Source organism: Cydia pomonella, chromosome 2, assembly GCF_033807575.1.
Source record: "Cydia pomonella isolate Wapato2018A chromosome 2, ilCydPomo1, whole genome shotgun sequence".
NCBI classification, from domain to species: Eukaryota; Metazoa; Arthropoda; class Insecta; order Lepidoptera; family Tortricidae; genus Cydia; species Cydia pomonella.
This window is the reverse complement of record NC_084704.1, coordinates 12,026,504-12,050,718: the sequence shown is the minus strand read 5'-3', so window position 1 is coordinate 12,050,718 and position 24,215 is coordinate 12,026,504. Positions and strand designations below refer to the sequence as shown.

The 24,215-nt window shown below is 36.1% G+C and overlaps 1 protein-coding gene across 5 annotated transcripts in view; it reads right to left on the bottom strand.

Annotated features, from left to right (window-relative positions):
* Positions 1-24,215, bottom strand: part of LOC133534363 (protein trachealess) — a 206,787-nt gene that overhangs the window by 4,948 nt on the left and 177,624 nt on the right. For 3 of the 5 annotated variants that reach the window (XM_061873469.1, XM_061873465.1, XM_061873474.1), the window contains 6 exons: positions 15,249-15,325; positions 12,077-12,166; positions 8,827-8,992; positions 4,759-4,883; positions 1,933-2,126; positions 1,614-1,723 (listed from right to left, as the gene is read on the bottom strand). In XM_061873469.1, coding sequence (XP_061729453.1) covers positions 1,614-1,723; positions 1,933-2,126; positions 4,759-4,883; positions 8,827-8,992; positions 12,077-12,166; positions 15,249-15,325 — 762 coding nt within the window. The remainder of the gene's footprint in view (positions 1-1,613; positions 1,724-1,932; positions 2,127-4,758; positions 4,884-8,826; positions 8,993-12,076; positions 12,167-15,248; positions 15,326-24,215) is intronic. The other 2 variants (XM_061873468.1, XM_061873479.1) reach the window with 1 other exon arrangement.

Here is a 24,215-nt window from a genome sequence, read left to right as displayed (position 1 = left end):
TGCCTACTTAAACCTATTTTAAAAAACTTTTTCTAAATTGCGGATATGTGCAGTACTTATTTATACAAAGGATAAAGATATTGTAGCTAAAATAGACGCAACAATAGCTATCTCAAAGGACATTAAGGCTGACGTTTCCCACGATAGCTGGAGAGAGGAAACCGAAATGCTGGCATAAAAATTATTATTCAAATCACAACCGACAAAGACAGCCGGCGTAGATACGGCGCTAGCTAAATTGTACAAACGGCCACAAACCTCATAGACCTTATATTCAAAGCTACAAAGAATAAATTACAAAATGATTCTTATATACATAATGGGAAACCGGCCTGGCACACTGAGCTTTCTGACGAAAGCGTAAAAAATGTAATAACACTCGCATATGAGAGTCATATTATATTATTTGAATGCATATTTCCTCTTGATGTTAGAATTATCGGTGTGACTGAAATATTAAGGCGCAGAGCCTGAAATTACGTACGTGTTGAATCTACATAAATTAATATGAAGTGATACGTGCTTACTCACTTTTTCAAAATATGTATCTGGAAAATTTTCATTTATATATCATAACCAGTAAATTCAAAGAATTGAACTGTTTTGAGGTTCTAGATTAACCGTAATTCTGACCTTTGAGTCAAACAGGACAGTTTTGAAATCAAATTCTAACCTAGAACAAATTCCGCACTGCACTAGTCATAAATTTTCCTTGTAACAGCGCCTTGAGTGCCGTCTTGACATGGATTTCTACTATCCCCTCTGAATACAAAGTGCGTTACGACACAAGGATTTCACCACATTATTGGGTCGGCGATCGTTACAATTGATGAGTCCAGCAAGGTTAATGAAAACAGGACTTTTATAGAGCCAAGGATGGTGTGTGGTCATCCGTTTCCTATCAACTATGAAACCATCCTGTATGTACATACAGTTTGAAATGGTAATGGCTTTCCGGCCGCTATTGTTGTTTATCAGTCGTCGTTTTAAAAAGAGCTAGCTCTAGCATTTTTTCCAAATGTCTCTAAAGATTTCCGGCATAGTTTTTCATTATTATCATCAGTATTTGATTTCATCTTTACATTTAGTGCCTACAATAAACGTTAAAGTCGTTGAAAATGGTAGGTTAATATAGTTCCTTTGTTTTTCATTTTACAGTCACGAGTTCAAGTGACACAAACTGAAAACAATCTCAAGGAATTGGGTACGATAATTGGGTATGTGTGGTCATAAATAGTAATAATGTAGCAGATTTATGTATTTTCTAATATATTAAATGTGGGAAACTGGAAAAATAACAGTTAAATCTAGAATTTTTTACTTTAAATGTTCTTCTTATGTCCATACTAAAATCGTTCATGCATATATTATTGGTATTGCTATTCGAAAAATAATCTTTAACCCGCATACCTATCAGCGCGGTTCAGTGAAGGGGACGGACTGAAGCGCTGCGCGGTCATATTGTAGTGAAATGGCTAAGCTTATGCTGCGCCCGTTCTTTTTGTCACGCATGCTAATTGTTTACAATATTTTCATATATTTTGTAACTCGTACCATATTTTTTGTGTGAAAATAAATGGTTCTTTATTCTTAAATTTAAGACATGTACTTACAATCTACGTGGCATTTCCTAAGTTTATTTGCATCTTCTCCGTGACAGAGCGCGTAGAGGTTCTTCCCCGTAAGCTCCTCTGCCGTGTAGCCTAGTAGTTCTGACACCCTGCTGAAAGAAATACAACGATGTATCAAATTCAATATTATATACTTGCTTCAATCTAATAATTATCCTTTCCTGTATCTAGTATCTACAATAAATATGAAATAGGTTAGTAGGTAAATATCACTAAGTTTAAGCAAGGGATAATAGGCCTCTTTCGTTATTTTCGGATCCATTACCATTTATAACCTATTAAAACAAACTATTCCAAATACCTGGGCTCGCAGTGCGCGATCCTGAAGTCGAAGTTGATCCTAGTGACGAACATGTCTGACTCGAGCCGGATCTCGTGCACCGAGGGCGGCGGCAGCGCGATGGCCAGCGCCACCATGCCCAGCAGCGCCGGCGGTGACTTCCGGCTGTGCGAGAACGTGTACTGTGGCCGCAGACGGCATAACATTAACACTACCTGGAAAGAAGAGAACACTATTGTTAGGAACATATGCTGGTTGCCATTAAGTTATGGTAGGAAAATGAACAGGGCAGATGTCAAATAGATTAGGTACGAGTATAACAAGCCCAGGATAAAAAAATATTGGTTGATTTAAACCTAACGTTAATAAAATGACATTACCTAAAATTACATAGGTCGATCTAGTATATTCACGATATTGAACGACACGTTAAAATATGTGCCCGGAATACATTTTATCTAGTAGGTACGTTAAGTTAATAGTGCTAGTAATAGTACTAATTGCTGTTGCTCTTAAGCATGAGTTAAGCTCTACAGATCTCTACAGAGGTAGATCTTCCAGAGGTATTTTTAGAACGCCATCAACTCTGTGTATTTATATATAAATAGCTAATTGGCAGCATCGGTAGAAAACATAAGCATTTATCAGTTATCTATGCATTTTAATTAGTTATCTTCTAACATATAAATTATGCATTATCTGATGAGTAAGACAAAGTTGAAATACAGCTAACCGTTTTATACGTGGCAGATAAATTTAAATCTCAACAAGTGAGTACCTGAAGGGAAAACAGATTGTAAATACAAATACAATGCGCATAAAAACCAAAACTAATTTAACATAACTAGCCGTAGTAACATCATTTTTATTACCACATACTTTATTTGAAACAAATTTCCGAGTTCAAATTACGGACATCAACTTCTACAGGCGCCTGTGTAATAAAAACCTTGTTAAAACTTTTAGATGACTTTAAAGCACGTCGCGTGTTATTATACCAACTTTTATAGCAAATCGACAAGGACATACACAATTTTGTTGAGTCAATAGTTACATGATACGAGCACCGTGAAATGTTACAGTTTAGTAGGTATCTAAACTCAAACCCCTCATTTTCATATTCTAATAAGCACCAAATTTATAATTATCTTCCAGGTGAATTCAACTTAAGGGCGCACAACATCGCCAATAAAGCGTTATAATCTGTAAGTTGCGTCCATAACTCCACTTTATCTATATCTTAATGGCTCATACGCCGCTTCGACAGCAATTACATCGTTCATGGGACCCGTAAGCGCCAAAGGCTAACATTTATTGGGATTCCTAATTACTTTACTTGTGTCTGATTTTGTGTACTGATTAGTAGATTCGGTTCCGAACTGCAGTTTGTCTGAAGGGTTGAGGGTTTTACAACTCAGAAATTAGAATTACCTATTGATAAGTATTAACTGTTATACACTTTACTAACTTGTTTAAGTAATTTCGGGTCAGTTGCACCAAAGCGTTCGTAAAATTTGATTGTATAGGAAGTTTTATAGTTCACTATTGGGCGACGTTGATCACTTGATCAGTCAGCCAATTGTGGTTGCAACTGGCTTGTAATCTTTCTTCATAATACCATTCCTTGTCCAAATCTCTTCTCTAAATTTAGTTACAATATATGGGGACGCCTGCATCCGCGAAATGTAGCTAATTTATTTAAACTACCTAATGCTTATTAACTGCAAGGCATGATTCGTACCACTTTTTGTTGGTAAGTTTTTTCTACATTGAATAAAACGAAACAAACCTTCAAATATTAAAAGGAAATCCCAGCAAAATGCTTACAATTTACACCCTGAGAACAATCTATTACGCCGAGTTTTATGTAGTAGCTGAGAAATTCGCGGGTCGCTAGATATAATCGCGTTTTATGGAGTAACACCGAGTTAGAGCAAAAATTATGACCGAGGAGCGCGCCTTGCGGCACCCCCAGCACAGACAATAATTTTAACCAATAATATTTGTGATCTTACTAGGATAAACTGGTCGTATTATTTCATTTATAGGAGTAAACGGGGAAATAAAATTATCTCGGTTGATACGCGTGAGACCACGGCAGTAATTATGTTAACGCTGCAGATTTAGTTTAAGTAAACAATTTTCGCCAACACGTGATCTATTTTGTAAAAGATTTTTAATATGCGCATAAAGTTCACTATTATCTCATACCTAAGCATGGTTTTTCTTGTGTATAATGATTAATTCATTAAAGTACTTTAATCTACTGGTTAAGGAGGTCTTATCTCATTCAGTCTTGAACAATTCATTAATTACATGTTTTTGTATACAGTTCCATCTGAAAACATAATCTGCCATTTCCTGTGTTCCTGACGCTTATAAAATACCCACCCTCCAATTACCGCCCTCTCCTCTGGCCGGCTCTTCTCTCCTCCCAACCTAGATCGAAAACGAAAATTCAGCTTCCTTAAAATGTCTAGATAAGATAAATATCCACAAATTCACGCTAATGACTCGAGTGAATAAATCTCGTCTAGATAAGGTGCTTCCTTTCCTTCCCGGTTATCATTGAATTTATAAATAAAATTCGGTTTATCTGCAATCCAAGGAATGATTAATTCAATGCTAACTGAAGTATCAGTAGATGTAATAATAATGCTGGAATCTAAATTAAAAATACGATCACATTTTTCGAAATCTATTTTTTTTTTACATCAAAGTAAATAGGCATATATGAAAATGTTATAATAAAACACATTGATAACTTAAGTAATCCCAAAAGATATTTTGTCTTTAACGTTACTAATACTTCAATTAGCAATAGGTACTCGTGTTGTCACTGCTTACCCGGTATCCCGACGACTTGAAGTGGCAGCCCCGCTTGGTGAGGGTACTTTTCATTCTGATGCAGAAGGCGCGGTCCATACCTCGGAACAGGCTCCCGCTTGCTGCTAGACTCATTATTGACGACACTGTTAACAAAAATAGTTTAGATTAGCTTAGCTAGGTGCTAAATATGAACAAATAAGTACATTGGGCTCCCAAGTCATCTCATCTGCATATCTTGACATTTAGATTAGTACGTCTGCCTACTGACTCTAAGAACAAATAAAATTACTTTCTATGAAGATAATGTGTTTTTTACAAGTAGACACTCCCCTACCTACTAGCTATTGGTAAGACATCCAACGAAAAAATTCTGGTAGGCAACCAAATTTTCACAATATTTTGGCAAAAAAGATAAGTAGAAGTTTAGTCAATTCATTTATGTTAAACATTTAAGAATATTGGTATTTTGGTCATGATTCCACTACGTTGTCTGAGTTTTCAATCTGTGGCCGATCTGACTGACGTTCGGTTCCACCAATTTAATCGACGATGGAACCATCTCATGCCTTAATTGATTTCACCAAAGCTGAGAAATCGAGCTGAGGTTTATAAAGTATACTTCCAGTTAGGTCGTTGCATTGGGAGACGTTTAGTTGTTTGTTTAAAAATGTTGGTTATAGAATATTCCCTCTAGTTTTTTGCCTTAAAGGCAGAAGCACAAATTGTAATCGCCAGAATATATGATAGATAACGTGTATCTTTTTATTTTAAATTCTTTTTTTGTGCAGATTCTATTTTGTACTCAAAACAACAAAGGCCGATAACCATGCACATAATAGACAGTTTTTTGACAATGCGCAATGTGACACTTGTTGAGCCACAAGGTCGTAATTGTTCTGCATTGAGTCACCATGTCAACGTTGTGTATTTGGTACAGGTGATTCAACTAGCCACTACGAGTTAAGGGTTAACACAGTCACTGATATGTGGTTCTGGACAATACTAAATTCTTTGCAAACCGCAATCGATTGCAGTTGGTCATTGGTCATGTGTCATGTTCAATAAAGTGAATGTAATTTCTATGATTTTCTTGCTGCTTTCTTTGATATCTATCTGCCATAAATAAATAAATATTATAGGAACATTCTTGCACAAATTGACTAAGTCCCACGTTAAGCCAAGTAGGCTTGTGTTGTGGGTACTCAGACAACGATATATATAATATACAAATACTTAAATACTTACATAGAAAACACCCATGACTATGGAATAAAGCAATTAAATGCCCTTACCGGGATTCGAACCCAAGACCATCGGCTTCATAGGCAGGGTCACTAGGCCAGACCGGTCCATTAGCGCTAGATTGGCAATTTACCTACTGAAAGGGGACTAATTGAATTTACCTAGTCATCTCTTTCCTTAAACACTTTTGAAAAAAAAACATGTATATACACCTTTATTTAACCTTCTGTAATTTAACAACAGTAACTATTTAACTAACCCTTAAGTAAACTTTTTTGGACTTACGCTGTATTCACATCTGGCCACGCATTGTGCTTTAAAGTAGAAATTCCTCGGTTGTAAGACTTGTAAACTTAGATTAAGCGGTGGCTTTTTGCGCAATCGATCTGTGATTAGTTTATGGTAAAAAGTTTAGTAATAGATCATTGGAGTCGGGTCGATGGCGAGATAAATTGTTGTGCCAAATTAAAACTTCAGAAATAAAGAATTCGTCTCAGTTCCGTTTAAATGGAATATGTCGTAACAAAGTGTTTTTTATTTATACTTTGAACCATATGAAGGTATTTCCGAGGTCGTAGAATCATAGATACTTTCTTTCAACAAGTTCTATTCGGTAGTGCTCATCTCTTTCTTTCACCAAAGTCCTATTCCAGCCAAAGGGTGCAAGATCTTTCAATAAACTGCACTCATATTTGACAGAACTAGGTGGTCTAAAATATCTGATACAACTCTAATTGCCATGTACACGGAAAAAACAGTTATGTTAAATTTACAGATAATGTCTAAAATTTACAGAGATATGTGTTAAATTTACAGATTTCTCTGTAAATTTTACAAATTTTCTGTAAATTTTAATACATAACTATTTTTTCCGTGTATCTTACAATACAATTTTTGGGCGTATAAATTTCTTGGTGACTGTACCAACACGCAATCGAGCGTTTTAATTATCTCCTCAATCCTAAGTTTAGCCCCGTCCAGCAGCACGGTCATCAGCGCACAAAGAGCCACATCTTTCCTTGCAGCCCATTTCTCCACGCCCGTCACCCTACAATGCCGCCTGTCACATCTTTCGTTCCTGATTGATTTTTTTACACCATTTCACCAGCTTTTTTCGAACACATCGAGTAAATTGAAAGCCCTTCATGTTAGGAAATTAGTGGCAGTTAGAAAATAAACGGTTTTTAGCTGATTGGATGCGGTTGTTCGATTATTAGCTGTATTGTAATTGGCAGATTGGTTTAATTTATGTGATCAATGAAGATCTTGATGTGACCTTTCTACGAGATGTATCGGAACTGAGCAATCCGGTCATTACATTGATAAAAGAATATCGATTGTAGTAGTTAGCATCAGCAGTAGTAAAAGTACCTATGTACTTTCAAAATAACAGTTTTACTTAATGTTTTTTTTTAATTATATTGTATCTATATTTTTATCATTACAATCATTCAAAAAAGCTATCTAGCCAAAACATTAAGAAGTAACCAGTTGGCCACAATAAAACAAACGTCTGTTACTTGACCACAGATGAATATGATAACAAAGAATGCATAGCCACTGAACCGAAGTATTTATAAAGAGTTATTATAAGATTCGACGGACTTTATTTCGTTTCACTTTTTTGCTTATTTAAAACTTCTAATTGTAGTGGGCGCCATTAGTACCTTTTATTATTGCTTGCCTAAGTAGTATGTTTTCACTAAGCGATGCCTACTTGGATATACTAGAACTTATACGTATGAGTATACCTATAATATTAATGTCGGTATGTAGCAGATAATATCCTCAGCAATCGGATGTAAATCATTTGGCACATGCATTAACAACCTTTTTGGCAATATTGGACTCGATCAAATCGATATGGCTAGGATTTAAGGCGTAGGAAACTTTACTTGCAGGTATGTGTCCACTATTTTGAGGTCATCTAGTCTGGGAAGTTCACAATACATAAACGGTCCGGAAAGTTAGAATTCCTTTAGAAACTGCGCCATAAGATACGCAACGCCAACTCAATTTTGTCCCATAGCGGCGCCGTAAAATGAATCAGTGCGATACAGACACCCCATAGACCATTTCATGAGCCTTCAACACCCGTGAACATAATTCAATTTAAATTGTACTATACTTATTATTAATACTATTGAGCGATTCGACATACTGAGCAGTAGGAGCGATACTGTAGTGCTGTTGAACTCAAAAATAAAGAAAGCGTAATTGAATTTTGAAACGTTTGGAAAAAACGTTCGTTTTACTTAGTTTTCGATCTGGTAACGGTTTGTGGTACTTGTTTTATTCTTTGTGATCTACTTTAAATTTTTCTGTTATTCTTTGAATGGACTCAATTAAAACTTTTTCTGGGAGACAGCTTCAATAAAACGTTTTATTTGATCCGAGGTCGATTAAAATTTTATGTAAAATTTTGAATCTCAGGGACTTAATTAATTCTTCACACAAAGTTAATAAAATTACAAATATAATCAAAGTCAAAACAGCAAAGGTTTGTATAAGGTAAGACCGTCTAGAAGCCCTTACGCCGCTTGTAACTCTTATGTTTGTATACCTACTTATTATTACTGCACCTACAGATGGTCGGTAGAGCAGAAGGAGCGAAGTTCTTTCTTTCTGATTGTCTGAACGACGTATGTCGTATACGCGAGTGACGTAAGTTCTCTCCCTAAGTAACTGTCTTCCTTTAAAAATGTTATCGGCATGCCAGTCGTCCGTAGGGTTGATCTTTTTTCATGTTGATGGTTAACACTAAATTAAACATTTGAATGTAGGAATATTAGGTGTGTACATTACACTAAATTAAAGAATCATGTTATATTTTATGACACATACCGTCAGGGTTGTTAGTTCCATGCTGGCTGCCCTCCTCGCTGCCGGAGGCCGGACTGTTGAGCCCAGCGCCCGACCGCCCCGCGAGCGACAGCCCTAGCTGCTCCGCTATCTCAGCGTGGTCGGCCTGGTGCACGTAGTCGAATATACTGCTGCCAGTCATTTCTACCTGCCGAGGGAAAAACATTGGTTAGTTTTTGTGGTTTAGTACTTCGAACAACGTCCAAGACAACGTCCTTATAAGTATTGCTTATAAAATGTATTTAAAGAGCATAACAAATTGCATCGATCTTTAGTAGTTTCATAGATTGTACACTATGAGGTTACGGGACTAGCATGCAGATAGTCCGAAGTAATTTATGAAACCAGTAGAAATTTATTACTAATACAACTAGTTTTTTTTTTGTCGGCATGGGATGGATATCCTATTAAGAGCGCCTTTAGAGACAACTTAGAACATAGAATGTTTTCCTGGTTGTGTATTTTTACCTAGCTTGAAAAGTGTCCCAATTCCCAATGCTGGGTATAATATAAGGTACTTCTAAAATTTGTATTTCTTGAATAGTTCTATCAACTTTCCAACTTTATCGGCCCGATTCGAACAATGCTTATAAGATGTCACAGCGAAAGCGAGATGTCGAATCGGGCCGTATGTCAAAGTCTAGTATCTTCCTGCATGACTTTCTCTAATTAACCCATCCTATACCCCGATAGAGTCAACGCCGTTAGCCACAATCGCGACTCCCGCGCCGGTTCCCCGAAGCCACCTGCCAGGCGATGGCTGATAGTCGTCGTTCATTCATAGCTACGTGACACACACCATAGTTAACCTTTGCCATAGGAATTAACTCGCCAGCCTAGTGCAACTTATGAGCTTTTATGTATTGTATATGTAATGTAGCCTTCAACTCTTCATTTTATATCTCAGCGTTTATTCTCGAATGGCACTGATAACTTGAGATTGGATTGGGTATTGGTTTGTTTGCATGCTCTTATGCGTAATATATACCTACCTAATGTGTGTGTCTAACTCCGAATTAAGATTACGCTAACTAAACGCTGTTGTTTTTGTAGAAAACATTTATTTATGATTGATATAAACAAAATCTGAAACACATAATCACTACTACACTAGACGATCATCAAAGAAATTCAAAAGACGGTTAATAAAAAAATATGCATTTTGAAATAAGATGTCACTACGAGTAATACTTGTAGGCATAGCTATGTGTGAACGTGAATATTTTTGCGAGGAATTTATATTGCGGTAAAACATGCACAAACATTATTAACCTTAGCACAATCAAGGAAGCTAGATCAAATGAATCATCGCCTTTCACGCAGTATGCAAATCGGTATATAAATAAATTTATCAAATATAATTGTGGGACCCTATTACCGATTCAGTCGGTGCGTATCCGCCGCGCGGCCGCGCATGAGAATCGTTACAGACAATGGTGGTCGGTTCTAAGAATGGTCTTTTGGATTTTATGATGTTTGTCGATAAATTTGTCGCCGTGGATGTTGGTGACGTGATTGGTGGAGATATGATGTAAGCTGACAGTAAAGTTAGTGTGGTGGTGGTAGGCACGACGTGTAGCTATACTTAAAAATTAAGAAGTGTCTTTTCACTCAATAAAACAGGATGTATACAGTACAAGACCATGTGTAAAATCGTTGAGGCGTTTCCTTTGGTTAGCTACTACTGCTGCTGATTATAATACTTTTGGGAAATGGAAATATTTTCTTTGTTACTTTTCTTGCACACCAATAACTCTGTAAGAAGTCAGCATCCCGGAGACTATCAGCGCTTTATTTATTCCAGAACAAAAAGCTACACGTAAATAATCCTCTTCAACGAAATCCATTTCCATTTTCGTCTATAAAAGGAAAATACGATTTCCCATTGTCGGCATCATCACCAAAAAACTTGGCAGAATTTAATATAGCTACGGGTTGCTCTTATTTACCGGGAACTTTATGTATTTTTACGCACACCTATATGTAAGTTTATAAGTGTGTGTCAGGAAAGTGTTTAGCTGTTTGACATTAGTGTATATGTATGTATAGTTAGTTATGTGTATGTGTGTGTACGACTCCAGCATTAGGATGGCGAGCACGCGCGAGCCTCGCCAGCTACGTGACCAGCATAGCGCATCGTCCCTTTCCCCCCACGCGCTCTCTTTCACACCACCCCCGAACACGGATCCCCCACGAAACGGCCATGTTGAATTTCCCAGTTTTCGGATCTTTTCAGACGGCCTTTTAATTTTGTTATGTTATTTAATTTCTTTTTTCACATTAATCCACGTCAGGGTTGTTTTCGCTTTATTACTTTTTGTATTATACCTAACTTTTGTTTCCTGGCCAGCTGCCACAAGACTTACGGATAGTGTGTTTGACATGGACTAGCAAGCTGATAATATACTCGAAAGTATACGTGGACAAGAGACCTTCCTTGTAACTATTTCTAAGTAATCAGTGTACAGATTATTGGAAGTAATAAGGGCTAATATAACTTGAGATTGTAAGGTAAGGCGAATGGTTACAATGGTTCAATATTTAGCGAGGTTAATTCACAGCCTACTAGAGAGCACATGTACGTGTCCTAACGTTTTATAGTCTTTTTTTCACATTTTACTATTTATATTTCTCGACAACTTTCGAGCCTGCCATTGACAAAATCTCAAATGTCTCCTATTTTTCCTCTTTTTTTAAATCTTCCCTCGGAACCCGAGACACGTACAGGCCATAACACGACACGTGTATTTATCTGCTATCTGTACATCACCGGATGTCTGTAGCGCCGCCGAAATATGATTTTATCTGCTGACTGCACATGCGTAGGTGTGCTGAAGACGTTGACGTTATTGTTGATAGGGGTTACAACAATCGTTTACTGAGCGTAGCCGAGTCGACTGTGTACTCGAACCATTGTACGGACGGTTCAATTACATCTACATAGCTTGGCACTTGGGGTCGCTTTTATATTGGTTCATTTGAGGCGATGCGCTTGGTAAGTCTGAACTGAAAACTCAATTCACAAATACCCTGTAAGAGAGGTAAAGCGTAACATTTACCTCATTGTTTCTAAATAGATCTAATGAATCACTTCGTCTGGTCTACACGCTATTTACTATGCTGAAGGACGAGTAAGTTCGTAAAAGTTTCAGATTTGGCATTTTATAAATATATTAAAAAACTAATTTAACTTGGTTGCATTTATTTTTAATGTTATCATATAATAACTTACTTGTGATAATCCTAAATATATAGAAACAGTTTCAGATATGTACAGGAACCTCCCATCTGCCGCCACCGACAGCGCGAAACCGTCCAGCGACTGTCAACAAACAAAAAAAAAAAATTAGGTAAGTACATGTCCTTAGTAAATGAACTAGTTGAAAGCAAAAAGTGAAAATAACACAAGGTAAGTAATTGATGAACGATATTCGGATGTCTTAAAGGTCAAAATTTCACCAAAAACATTATATGCAAAAATATGTTGCCAAGACTAAGAATTTTCTTGACCAGCAGAAAATTTCAGCAGATTAAAATGACAAAGTCAAAAAGGCGGAATAATAATCAGACGGCAGAATCCAAATAATCTGCCATGAGTAAGAGGAGAAAAAATAAGCTATAATAACAAAAAAAAACGAATATTTTTTAAAATAGAAGAAGTCAATAAGGAAAATCGTGTGTCTGATCATAATTCGGAAAAAAGCAATAGTTAGTGTCATCTGTTTTTATGTTTAGCTATTTAGTTGATACAAAAAGATCTAAAATGGTAAATGTTACGGTCGGCGCGCGCGCTCTCGCGTGTAATATCTATCTATTGATATTCCAGTACAGTCTACATAAATGAGATTTGATCTCGTTCACAAAAACATTAAAAATTACAATTTAAAATGTCATGATTGTCAAAAGATATTTTATTAAAATATAAATAGATAAATTGAACATATTAGTCAATCTAAAAATTTAACTTCGCGAAAACTTAGTACCTTATAATTATTATACTTGATACACCCTAAACAAACAAGAAGTAAAAAGAAAATAATATAAAACTAAACTACTAGACCCATAAAACTCTAATCATGATGGTTAAAATAATTTAAAAAACAGTTTCTGTCACGGGTCCATCTATCCTTCGATCGCGACTGTTACAGAAACTGTGTTGCATTGGCGATCAAAGGATAGGATATGATACGATTAACAGATTTAATGTAGCTAATTGAATACTTGATGTAGTGAAAGAAAAACGTTGGTATTGGTATATACATAAAATTACACTAACGATATAAAACAGCTCTGTATTGATTCAATTAGTTTTCAGCTAATTGTTTATAAGTCACTACTCTTCAATCATTATGATTAATTACGAGCTCCCAACATGCATCATAATCGATTATTAGTCATACATATTTTGTTTGCTGACGGTCCACTGAAAGTAAAACCGACTCTACATCTAATAGCAATTCCGCGGCGGCGCAAAAAAGCTAAACAAACAACAGATGATGACCAAAAACGATCACCACGAGCCAAAATGACCCACTGATTGAAGAAATACTGGATGAGGCTGATACTTCTGTTGTTACGTGGAACTGTGAAACGGTTACCGAGTACATATTAGAGTTCAATATCGTTCAAACTTTGTTCTATAAGGAGAACTACCTAAGATTAGGCCATGAGATAACAAATTGCGATTGTAACACAGCGCATCAAATTTACATGATTAGTTAGTGATCGCTAATCATCTTCTTTTGACATTTTATGAAAATTGGAGAGCGTTCGATATAAGTGAGTTTCCCAGAATGTATGGGTAGTAACGTTTACTTATTTGTATTTTAGCCAGCATAATATGTCGAATTACCGCACCTATACACCAATTTATTTAGCATTATGCAAAATAGAGTGAAAAACAGAATTATGATAGCCACCGTCAATAAAATATTTTTTCTCATCCTATAAAGCCAACGTCGCTTCTAGTTAAAGTTTGAATCTATTTATAAACTTACCATTTAATGAGATGCACGGTTGACGATAAAGTTTTTTAAAAGATGAATCAAGGTTTTTTGTATGAAATCTGCGTTAAAACGGTAGTAGATGATAGTCAAAAATAACAATAAAAGTTTGGATTATTCATCGTTAATAGTTTCTGTGCGTTAACAAAGCTAACGGTTAACGGTGCACTCCAGGCAGAGGCACCTAATAGATAAAGAACTTACCTATGCAAGTCAACATTATGAGCAACCAATACTAGCGTAATTTGCCTTTTTAATGCAGTTATAAATATATATTTTTTTTTGCATTGGGTATGTAAATAATTATTAAAAGGAAATAAGCACAAAGAAACCACACAATATAAACTTATATGACCTACGCCACTGCACCCATCTATTTATTATATACTAACTACCGATTTCATCTACTCAATCAACAGAGATAAATATCGCGAGACAAATCAATCCGTACTCAATAACTTAGTAATTAAAATCAACAATGCCTTAGGAGCTTTCATCACAACAAAAAAACATTTCGAATTGACAACCTTTCATATACGAACTTGACATCTTGCGCCACTGGCCGCATTACAATTCGTTTTACCAACACAATACCACACATTTACGAAAACTAATTTGATATTTGCTCGATTTCACTCAATTTCATAACAAAATTAATAGAATATATTCTATAGGGCTTGCACTTGTCAAGTAGTCACGTAAATTATCGATTTGTGCAATTTTACTGTCATTATGTTTAGTGGGTGCTGCGGTTTTCTACTTTGCTGAAACGGCTGAATACGTGATTCCTTGATCGGTTTTTTAGCTTAAGAAAAACAAAGACGTGCGTGGGTCAGGTTATTGTTGGCTGCACCGTTGTAATATTGTGGTGTGTTTTTTTTTGTTGTTTTGATTAGAATTGTTCTGCTTGTTTTGTAAAATGGTAATTGGGTCAATTGAGTCCTTGATTATGAAAAGAACTAAGAAATAATCGCTAAATCGCACCCGTTGAATTAACTATTAATTACCTACTCGTGATAGCGCTGCCTCAAGATTGGCTCTCTATGTATAATTGTATATCATTGGCCTGTAAATATGCTTGACCCTTGCTAAAGACCCTAGAAAAGGCTATTTTTAATAGTATCTCTTGCTTGCTTGACAATTAATCGGACAGAAAACCGTAATACGTAAGTTAATTATAATTAATTAATTTTCTACGCTAAGGGAAGGTTCAGAGTTAATAACATAGTTACCGAATGGCCCAGATAGACAAGGCCGTCGACAAAGTGGACCAATGATCTAGTAAAGTTTGATCGCAATCGATAGACGTAGGGAACGTAAGAAGTTGTGTTGGATATCCTTGTTGGAGGCTCATGCCCAGCAGTAGACGTTTTTCTGCATGGGAGATGTAAGCTTGCTTACCTGGAGTATGTGTGTGCCCTGATGCTGCTCGAACAGCTCCAGCGCGAGCCCAATCGCCGTCCGCCGGTTCTGGGCTCCTGCAACAACAAAAATACATTCTTTATTGTTTTCATGTAATACTGATGTCCAAATTGTCAAAGATCTTGCCGGCTATCCTGCTAAAGAAGGCAACGTTGCGAGTTGAAAGTAGCTATTAGGTATAAGCAGTTTCGGTAACCCATACAACGTACGTGTACATAGTTAGAAAATTAAAATTTTATAAAACCAAAAAAGTCTAAGTTACTAAAAATTACAGACTTAACAGGCCTACTTTTTTCAACATGTTTATTAATTTTGGTGACGCAATTACCTAAGCGTATTACAAACATGCTTAGTCTTTCAGCAGTTGCAATTGTCTTTCAGTCAAATTAAGACCATTTACGAGCTGAGCTACATTTAAAGCCTGATATATTATGATCACGCAAGCGGTGGTGGCCGAGTGGATATGACGTCCGACTTTCAATCCGGAGGTCGTGGGTTCAAATCCTGGCTCGTACCAATGAGTTTTTCGGAACTTATGTACGAAATATCATTTGATGAGGTGGTAAATACCACTAGTTTTTCGGTGAAGGAAAGCATCGTGAGGAAACCTGCATACATCTGCGAAGAAATTCAAAGGTGTATGTGAAGTCCCCAATCCGCATTGGGCTAGCGTGGGGACTATAGCCCGAGCCCTCTCGCGCATGAGAGGAGGCCTGTGCGCAGCAGTGGGACGTGTATAGGCTGAATTATTATTATTATTATTTATATGATCACGCGCCATATTGCGGAATTTCATTGGACCTACTTTTTTGGAACGAATCTGAAGTACCACCCTATACATAAGAATAACAGCGCCCTCTTGACAATGATCATATATTTCTGGTCGGGCTTTACGAACCAGCGCACAGTCATAGGCTTTTTAAAGGGATACATTTCCACGTAAATAAGAACTGTCATGACACATGTCATCGCCGCTAGGCTACCCTCTCCAGCGCGATCCGTCAGCTACTGTCGGCCACGAAGATCCTATCGGGCGGTGTCGGGTTGCGCTCGCGACGGATTTACGACAACACGCGGTTCCCGAGTTATTGTTTCTGATATGATGCGCAGAGTTAAGGCTGGAAGTCTTGTCTATTTATTATGAGTGTTTAAATATTTGTTATATATGTTTATTATACGATGCCTTGGCGCTAACATACACGTTTTAAAATCATGTATGAGATGCAAACTAATAGACCGGTATTGATGCCATGCCCATGACCGTTACTAGTCATTCTTCTTCTTCTTTATTTGCCATACCCTAACAACGGACGTCGGCGACCACCTTTGCCATCTCTCTACTGCTCTTGGCCATTCTTGCCAGTATGGCTGCGTTATTCACGATCATCCATTTCTTAATGTTGTCAAGCCAGATGAACTTACCTTCTTCTTACTTCTTAAGATGAGATGATGACTAGTCATTAAAAAATGTAAAACTGGCACGTAAACCCCACTTTCATATTGTTTTTCGATATAAAATAGTTAAATTAAACAAAAAAGCTTTTATTATGAAGGTAGTTACAGTCAGCCTCAATCTACTTAAATACATTTCCAAATCGCAATTTAGCTCTACGATTCGCGTTGAAAGGAATCTGCCACAGACTAATTGTCCTACACATAGATTAAATAATGGTACTATTGACGCGTGATCCGCTACTTTTGTTTTGATGTTGACTGTACACGTACAGCATGTCTAAATAATTTAAATATTTAATGCGTCTTCTTGCTTTAAATGTAGTTCAATATTTTATAATGTTTGTGCTTTTGACATTAGGTGGATGAAAGTGATATGAGGCAAATTTTGTTTCTTTAGAAAAGTACCTACGGTTTGCCACGCTCGCCTATTTGTTGTCGGAGGTTAAAGTGAGATAAACCAATTTATAGATTCATAAATAGGTACTAGTTTTGTAGGCAACTTCTCATGAAGAAATATTAGGTAGCCAGAACACCAACTCAATGTTTTTCTAAGGGTATAAAACCAGCTCGTTCTGCTCGTTTCTCTAAAACCTTACGATGTTGGAAGCGTGAACACGGGAATCTCTTGTCAACAGACCGACCATTCACAAGGACACAGCGGTCGTGCGGCACACTCGTGACGTAGCGCGCTCGCACGACACGTTTGTCGTTCACGTTCGTTCCATCATTAGCTTTGGGAGCGAAATGTGACTTCACGCCGGCGCGGCGGGGTCTTCGATAGTAAGAACTTCGTTGTCCTAGCGTTTGAAAGCCACGTGACAGTGAAAATCACCTCTAACTTAGACCAAGCCAAATAAAAAAAAAACAAATAGTTTTCACATTATTAATTGGAATATTCACAAAGATATATTAAAAAAAAAATAGAAAAATACAACATATTAACAATGCTAGCTTCATAGATAAGTTATCAATAAGAGCAAGAACTTAGCATGATTGAAATTTATCACCACATTTGTACCGCTAACTTTTATCATGGTCTTCCACCTGCGAAAAAATACCTACTAAATAAATACAAGAAAATGCATTTTTTAAAACGCGCTGCACTTTTAATTCTGTCGTTATCTAGATCCTTAACTAACCTTTGCAACAAAGTAAAATAAACAGTTTAAGCGAAATAATATAAATATGATTGTCGTACGCCAGGCCGTAAAGCTTTCAAAAGAGAACAAAACATAGTCCACTATGACTTTATACACGAGCGGGGACACCATGATTCAGGTAGTCGAAGGATAGTTTCTTTTATTTCTTGATAATTAAAATATTATTGAACTTTTGTTTTGTAAAAAATTAAAGGGACGGAAAAATAATGAAGGGAGGGAAAATAAACGTGAAATATGTATTTGACGTGAAATATGTATTTCATACAATTTTTTTATTTTTTTAATTCTTTGACATTTGGAGAACCTTTACACCTCCAAATCTTATTATTGTGTATTATTATTTTTCTCAGACCGTGGGGACCTTATACATCTCCAGATTTAATGTGTTTTAAACCATAGAGACTATACATCTCTATTGTATTGTAGTAATTATTTATTTTAAGATTATTATAATGTAATGTTTACCCAGGTATTGGCTGTTGTATTTATAAAATGTTGTTATGTATTTTTCATGTCACTATATGATGTTACTATAAATGTTGTATTGAATTGTAAAAGAGCCCTTGAGGCCTACTTGCAGAAAAAATGTTTGAATTTTGAATTTTTGAAATATTAAAGGGACATTCTTAAACAAATTGATCAAGTCCCGCGGTAAGCTCAAAAAGCTTGGATTGTGGGTATTCAGATAAAGATATATGTATACAATATACAAATACCCAAATACATAGAAAACATCCATGACTCAGGAACAAATATCTATGCTCATCACAAAAATAAATGCTCTTATGTGCCCTTAATTTAAGTGAATAAAGTGCCAGTTTCTATAAGATTCAAGCTTCATGTGCCTACTTGATTTCACACATTGGATTTGGTGACTGGCTACATCTATGACGGGACTACAGCTAGAAAGTCTCTTAAATAAATAATACTTAATGTACCGTATGGTTACCCTGTGCAGCTTGCAGTCGGCATATCAAAGGCGGTGTCGTTGAATTAAATCGTCATAAAGCACTGCTATCGCGGCATCGGGCCCAATTCGCGTGTGAACCTCACTTGAACTAACCGTGAAACACATGACACACATTGTCCATGTTCATTTTTGTCACTGTCTCTTACTTAGTAAACTGAGAATAAATAAAATAAATATTCAAGGACAAGCCAAAAACTGTGCTTTCAGTATATAGGTAAGTGTATAGTATAAGTAATATAGGTAGCTAGGTACTTATTACTGATGTATCTGTCTCAGTAACTCGCTTAATACATGCAAACGCGTTTCGTTAATTTTGGACTTACGCCCCGATCGATACGGACTATAAGATACTAATACGTCAAACATTTGCTACATATATTGATTAGATATGTCAGCGTCAAAAGTAACGCTTTTTTTAAAAAAAACATCATCTTTGGCACTGACATATCCAATCCATATTGTATCTTCGTAAAGTTTTTGAAGTATCATAAAGTTCGAATCCGAAATATTAGAAAATTAAAATTTATAGGTAATAACGGAAAGGTTTCTCCTTGCTATTTCTTCGTTATAGCATAAATTTTTCACATATTTATACAATTCTTATGAGCGAAGGATTATTCGCAGCAACAAATTAAGTGCAAATAGGGCCATTCCGGCGTTAATAAAGGCAGATGAACAAATTTTTAGTAAGCCCGCTAAGTCTCCGTATAATTTCGTCATTACCGACAGCGCCCGGCTCGGCGTAGTTACGGTCGTCTGCGGAAGGAACTTCCCAAATGTGGGTATTAATCTCTGCCTTATTAATGGTATTTCTGTGTACACCCATCTTCATCTGCAATAATATATTATGACGTGAAAGAATATATGACTCGACACGCTCATATGGAAACAAGGTCCTGTCACTGTCAAGTATCTATTTTTGCACGCTTCGGAATTGCTTATGTATTTTTGCAGGTCTTTACGTCATTTAATGTCATATAGAATCAACGACAACTCCTCTAGCCAGAGCCTATATTCCCCTAGGATATTATATCCAACAGTTGTACCGTGTTTTACAATTCCTAACTTTTAGTTTAAATTTAAATTTTGTGTTTGTGATCGAATCACGGAGTTTAGTTTTACTGTGTTCTTTTTTGTTTTTGTTTCAAATAACCAATGAAGGAAACATGTTTAAGAAAAAAAATCCTTCATTCACACAAACTGAGATATAAAAAAAGCTATGGCAATTCTTTTTACACAAAACTGTCAATTTGGTATAATTGTGCGATTTTGATAGCCCCCTGCGATGGCCGGTTAAACGATCGATTTGACACGAAATAAAGAGGCTTTCACACCTAACTGTAATGCACTCGCATGAAATGAGATGAAGGTTGTTACAAGGCGTTATTTCGGTGAATCTTATGATACTTATTTCGGAAAACTTAAGTCCTATAACGTTATTTTAATATATTCCCCAAATCTTCAATAGGAGATATTGTGCAAATTGTAGATTCAAACTATGAGACATTTTGGCAATCTTTACATTCTTACCTACCTACTGCTACGACTGCAACTTTGTAAACAAAGTACTTGTTTGCATATTATTTGCATATATTTGTACTATATTTTTGATTTCTGACATTAAATTTGAAATAATATGGCTTTACAACGATAACAGTCCGGTGTGACACGAGCCCATATTTGAACGGCCAGCATTTAGTGGGCGAGCAATAATTCGCTCGTATTTGCTCGCTCAGAGCTAACATTTGCGGGGCGCGAAATTAAATAAACGCAGGGGTCAGCGGCGAAGGAAAACCTACGAGAAATCACCATTTGAGGGTACTTTTTAATATAAATGAATAAGCCGAACGAATAGGAAAGATTTGCTCAAGTGAAGTCAGCCGAACAAGTTCAAAAGTGCAATTATTGCCGAGGTGCGTAAGTAGTAGGTACTCAATTATAATACCAGTAATTCAGGAGAGCTATTATATAGATTAATTAAAGGAATCTCTTTGTTTCTACTTCCACTTTGCCAAGTGATGACAACTGAAAACAAAAACTTTTATAAAACAAAATGCTCTTTTAGAAAAGCGCACCCCACGCAAGCGAACAATTGTACCATGGAAGATCTTGCCCTAAGTGACCTTAATGTTCAGAAAAATCATATTTAACCAGGCTAACCAAGCTGTTATAGTCTATGTAATTTCTTACTAATGTCGTTATTTCTTACCATTAATTCAGTATTGAACACATAACAGTACGAAGTATATATTGTCAAATACATGTATATACCGTCCTGTTAGTTCATTATTAGGTACCTACTACATTATATACTACCTGTTCTTTTGGGTAGCTGTCATTACCTAAGAGCCTTATTTACCCACTCCACGATTCATTACTCTGGACTCCAAAGGAAAACGGTATAACCGCAGCTTGAAACTTTTCCCGCCCTCAAAAACAACATAAGTGCGTTGATTACCAACCCCCAGGGCCCTTGACCGGAACCCTAATGAAGAATTACTGCCCTTTGTGGCTCCAAGGGCTATTGATTGGCGCCTTTTAAAATAAGAATACGGAGTTATGGGCTTTTGGAGAAGTGTGAGCCTTTTATCTGTGAATCTTCTTGATTGGTGGAATTTACTACAATTACTTTTTTTCTTTCTGGTTATAAAATAGTACATTACGATACAAGTGCGAAAAATAGGAAATTCGAAACGAGTGGCGATAAATTAAAACACGACCGAAGGGAGTGTTTTAAATCGACACGAGTTCCGAATTACCTATTCGCACATGTATCGTACAACGTTTTACAGTACATATGGCCCTTTAAATGTTCGACACAGTAACATAATATGCTACTTCTCGCACTAGTGCTATAAAGTAGCCCCATATGTACTGTAATATTCTTTAATCTCTATATGCAGAAAATTTAAACGGAAGACTTTTAATTTGATTGAAACAATAAAGCTCGTATATATTCTCCACACGTTGGGTACTAGACATATGTTGAATATTATAACAAAATTTATCTAAATGGATAGAAAATGAGCTATCCATTATAAAAAGGTGGAATTTAAAAAGGCATATTGATATTATAGAATAATATATAAGGCTCCAAAGTCTCAAAAAAATATAATATTAACTTTCAGAAAGAAAAAAGAAAATGGTTTCATTCAATTCCTTGCATTTTATTGAAAAATAAATTGTATGCCAACTGTATACATATACGCAATAGTTAAGGGTCAAAATAACAATTTCCTTGATCTATCATACATTTAGGACAGACTAACGTAATGTGACGTCACCTTACAATATCATTTTGTTAGAGGCGTTTCAATCGTCGAGTGCGAGCGTCAGGCTTTAACTCTCATTTCTGACCTTTGTGTTGCTTAAATGCCATGAGTCCTATATAGACATTTGATCCTGACGGAAAATCAAGATCGATTGACATTATTTACAAAAAACTGTCAAGTAGCCAATTGCGAATATGTGTATAAATTAGTTTTATTGCCAATGAATTTTAGTACTAATTCCCAAAACTATTAAAATTTAAAAATCATCATCAAGCTTGAACACAGGCAACTCATCTATTTGCTTCTTGTGAAATCAAGAAGTCTAAATAATATACAATTATCTTCAAGTTTTTTCAACTAGGTATTCGTGCAAGAAGAAAGAAAGACTATAGCCGTCAATAAGTGATAATACTGCTTATTAGTTAATAAATAATTCTGAAAGGTAACTATGCCTATCTATAGAAGATTCGTCAGCAGAACTGAGAGAAATAGCGGAAAAATCACAGTAGTCCGGTGGTAATGAATTGTAACTAGCCAATTACACACCCGGATAACCCTTCTGGCGCCGGTGCCCGGAGCGGGCCGGCTGACTGAACGTGGGTTCCGTATCGGGAATGTATACTGATGTGTAAAGGAAATGTATTAATTATTTAAAAAGTAGATGGCATTTCTAGTTATTTAAAAAAATACCGATATCAATACATTTTAGGATTATACAAGTACTTAGCCTTCCTGATCACCACTTAAATATAGATAGTTCATGATCAAGACGTGGGAGAATGATTATACCAAAAGATAATTTTGATTATTAGGTACCAAAATGAATTATTTTTCTGCCATTGGATGGTGTCGAAACATATTCTAAAAATAAAACTTTTCCCAAATGAAACATATTATGACATTTATGACTTATAAGTATGTAAATGTAAAAGATATTTTAAGCAATCATTTTTCCAACTCTTTTTACAGCGTCCGGAACCCGATGCCCCACCGAGCAAGGGCCCCTAGTCGGACCTCATCCATTCCACACACGTCCTGTCAATACGCCAATTGTGCAGGGGCTATTGATTGAAACCTTCACTTTATTATGCTATATTAAGCTTTTTTCCAGTTGCACTTGTATTTCTGTCACTATTCGCCAATTGTTGATTGAGTTTTTATTACTTTCCGCCGTGGATAAGACATCACGGTATAAGTGTGAGAGAAAGGAAGTTATTATGCGACTATATTTACGAGTAAATAAGTTAAGCCATAGCATAACTACAGACTCATAGGGTGTGCCTATCATTTTGGTTAATCTTATCTATGTACCTATTATCTCTGCTATTTAATAGAGACTAACCTAAACGTAAGGCAGACTATTTATACCTTAAATAGACAAATACTAATATGTTAGGTAAGTATCCCGATGGTTAATGCCGATACCCAAGATAGGCACCAATACCGATACCTCTTTAATACGCCGGGGTCACGGTTCATTATACCCGGGAATGTGGCCGAGTTCCGTGCCGGAGCAGGGTTACCCTTATCTTTGGATTAGCTTTTGAACTTGCCAATAAGAGACTATTGGCATTTTAACAATATATATTGACAGTTAAAAGAAATTGAGCCAGTAGCTTGAAGTTTACTTATAGTTATAAAATTCTAAAATATTAGGAAATCAACTTTCAACCGAGAATGTTATAAATGTTATAATACTGCCTGTGAGTAGTGCGAAGGTATACTACTAACTTTTTTCAATAACCTGCAATCCTACTTTTTGTAATAAATTTGTGTGTGATTTTTAATCATATTTTTTGTTTTAATATAATATGATTACGAGTATATGAGTAGGTACATAGCTACAATTTTTCATATATTTTTTTTATAAATACACCTAAATCACTTCGCAACGTAAAACCGCATAAGTCAAAAAGACAATAATTCTCAATACAATAACGGAAGACAAGCCAGATAAATTCGACAAATTAACTTCGGGGTAAACACATGTTTTGTTCCCTATATTGCCGGTAGGTGGCAGCACGTGATTTATCGTAGAAGGGTGTCGGCGTTGGCAGAAAACGGACGTTTGGGGCAGATTTTGATGTTG